The sequence below is a fragment of the Bos mutus genome, chromosome 7 (genome assembly GCF_027580195.1).
Source record: "Bos mutus isolate GX-2022 chromosome 7, NWIPB_WYAK_1.1, whole genome shotgun sequence".
NCBI lineage: Eukaryota > Metazoa > Chordata > Mammalia > Artiodactyla > Bovidae > Bos > Bos mutus.
This window is the reverse complement of record NC_091623.1, coordinates 57,246,735-57,248,432: the sequence shown is the minus strand read 5'-3', so window position 1 is coordinate 57,248,432 and position 1,698 is coordinate 57,246,735. Positions and strand designations below refer to the sequence as shown.

Here is a 1,698-nt window from a genome sequence, read left to right as displayed (position 1 = left end):
ATGAATACTCTGGGGGTTTTCCGCAGAAAGGAAGGGTCCACCCCTACCCCCACCCCCCCTTCTGCATTGTGAGCAACAGAATGATGTCACAGACCGCCCCCCCCCCCCCCGGCCCAGCCCCTTCTCCCTCTCTCTGCCTGTGCTTGCTCCAGGCCCAGCCTCTCCACTCCCACCTCTCCCCCACCCGCACCCCAGAGGAAAGTAGTCAGCTTTGCCAAGCAGCCCAGGCAACTACTCACAGCCATGGATCCAAATCAGGGCAACCCCTCAGAGCCCCAAGACTCTCCGGAGATCCCCAAGCCTAGCCTGAACCTCAGCTCAATCCTGGCAAAAAGCACCCTCCCTCAGGAACCCCCCAGCATGGTGGGCGACAGACTGCCCCCAAAGACCGGGGCGGTGGTCATCGACATGGGCACAGGCACGTGTAAGGTGGGCTTCGCCGGGCAGGCCTGGCCCACCTATACCGTGGCCACCATCGTCGGCTGCCAGCCCCAGAAACCGGCCACCTCAGGGCAGCCGGTGATGGAAACCTTCATCGGCGAAGCAGCCCGCAAACGCCCAGAGCTGACGCTAGTGCAACCCGTGCACAGCGGCATCGTGGTGGACTGGGATGCGGCCGAGCTCATCTGGCGCCACATGCTGGAGCATGACCTCCGCGTGGCCACCCGCGACCACCCGCTGCTGTTCTCCGACCCGCCCTTCAGCCCCTCCACCAACCGCGAGAAGCTAGTGGAGGTGGCTTTTGAGTCGCTGAGCTCCCCGGCCATGTACGTGGCTTCTCAGTCAGTGCTGTCGGTCTACGCACACGGGCGGGTCAGCGGGTTGGTGGTGGACACGGGCCACGGAGTCACCTACACCGTGCCCGTCTTCCAAGGCTACAACCTGCCCCACGCCACACAGCGCCTGGACCTGGCAGGCACCCACCTGACCGCCTTCCTGGCGGAGATGCTGCTCGGCTCTGGGCTACCCCTGGGACAGCAGGACCTGGACACGGTGGAGAACATCAAGCACAGATACTGCTACGTGGCCCCGGACTTCCTGAAGGAACAGGCCCGGCCAGAGCTGGAATGCCGCCAGACCCTGAAGCTGCCAGATGGACGGACGGTCACGCTGGGCAAAGAGCTGTTCCAGTGCCCCGAGTTGCTGTTCAGTCCCCCGGAGATCCCAGGGCTGTCCCCCGTGGGCGTCCCCACCATGGCCCAACAGAGCCTTTCCAAAGTGGCCGCGGAGCTGCGGACCGACTTGGCCCAGAACGTGCTCTTGTGCGGGGGCTCTTCTCTCTTCACCGGGTTCCAGGCGCGCTTCCAAACAGAACTGCTCCGCAATCTGCCACCAGAGGCACACGTAGTGGTGATGGCCCAGCCAACCAGGAATTTCTCCGTGTGGATCGGGGGCTCCATCCTGGCCTCGCTGCGCACCTTCCAGTCCTGCTGGGTCCTGCGGGAGCAATATGAGGAACAGGGGCCCTACATCGTGTACCGCAAATGCTACTGACCGGGGGCGGGGGTGGGTGTTGGCGAGGTGGGGTGGCGGGGAGACAGTCCTGAGCAGTAAAGTTTCTGCTACCCAAGCTGGTTCTGTCCTGCCTTCGCCCAGGTCCACTGCTGAACCCATCCCGAGGCACCTGGTTCCCACGCCACAGACTCACCTTCCCCCACCCAAGGTGGTCTGCCTCTCAAGATATCTCTGGTTCTTCCC

At 63.8% G+C, this 1,698-nt stretch overlaps 1 protein-coding gene across 1 annotated transcript; it reads left to right on the top strand.

Moving 5' to 3' along the window:
* Window positions 1–243: 243 nt before the first annotated feature.
* Window positions 244–1,494, top strand: ACTL9 (actin like 9). The gene has a single exon (XM_005890713.3). It carries the CDS (start codon window positions 244–246, stop codon window positions 1,492–1,494), a length of 1,251 nt encoding a protein of 416 aa, XP_005890775.2.
* The last annotated feature ends 204 nt before the right edge of the window (window positions 1,495–1,698 follow it).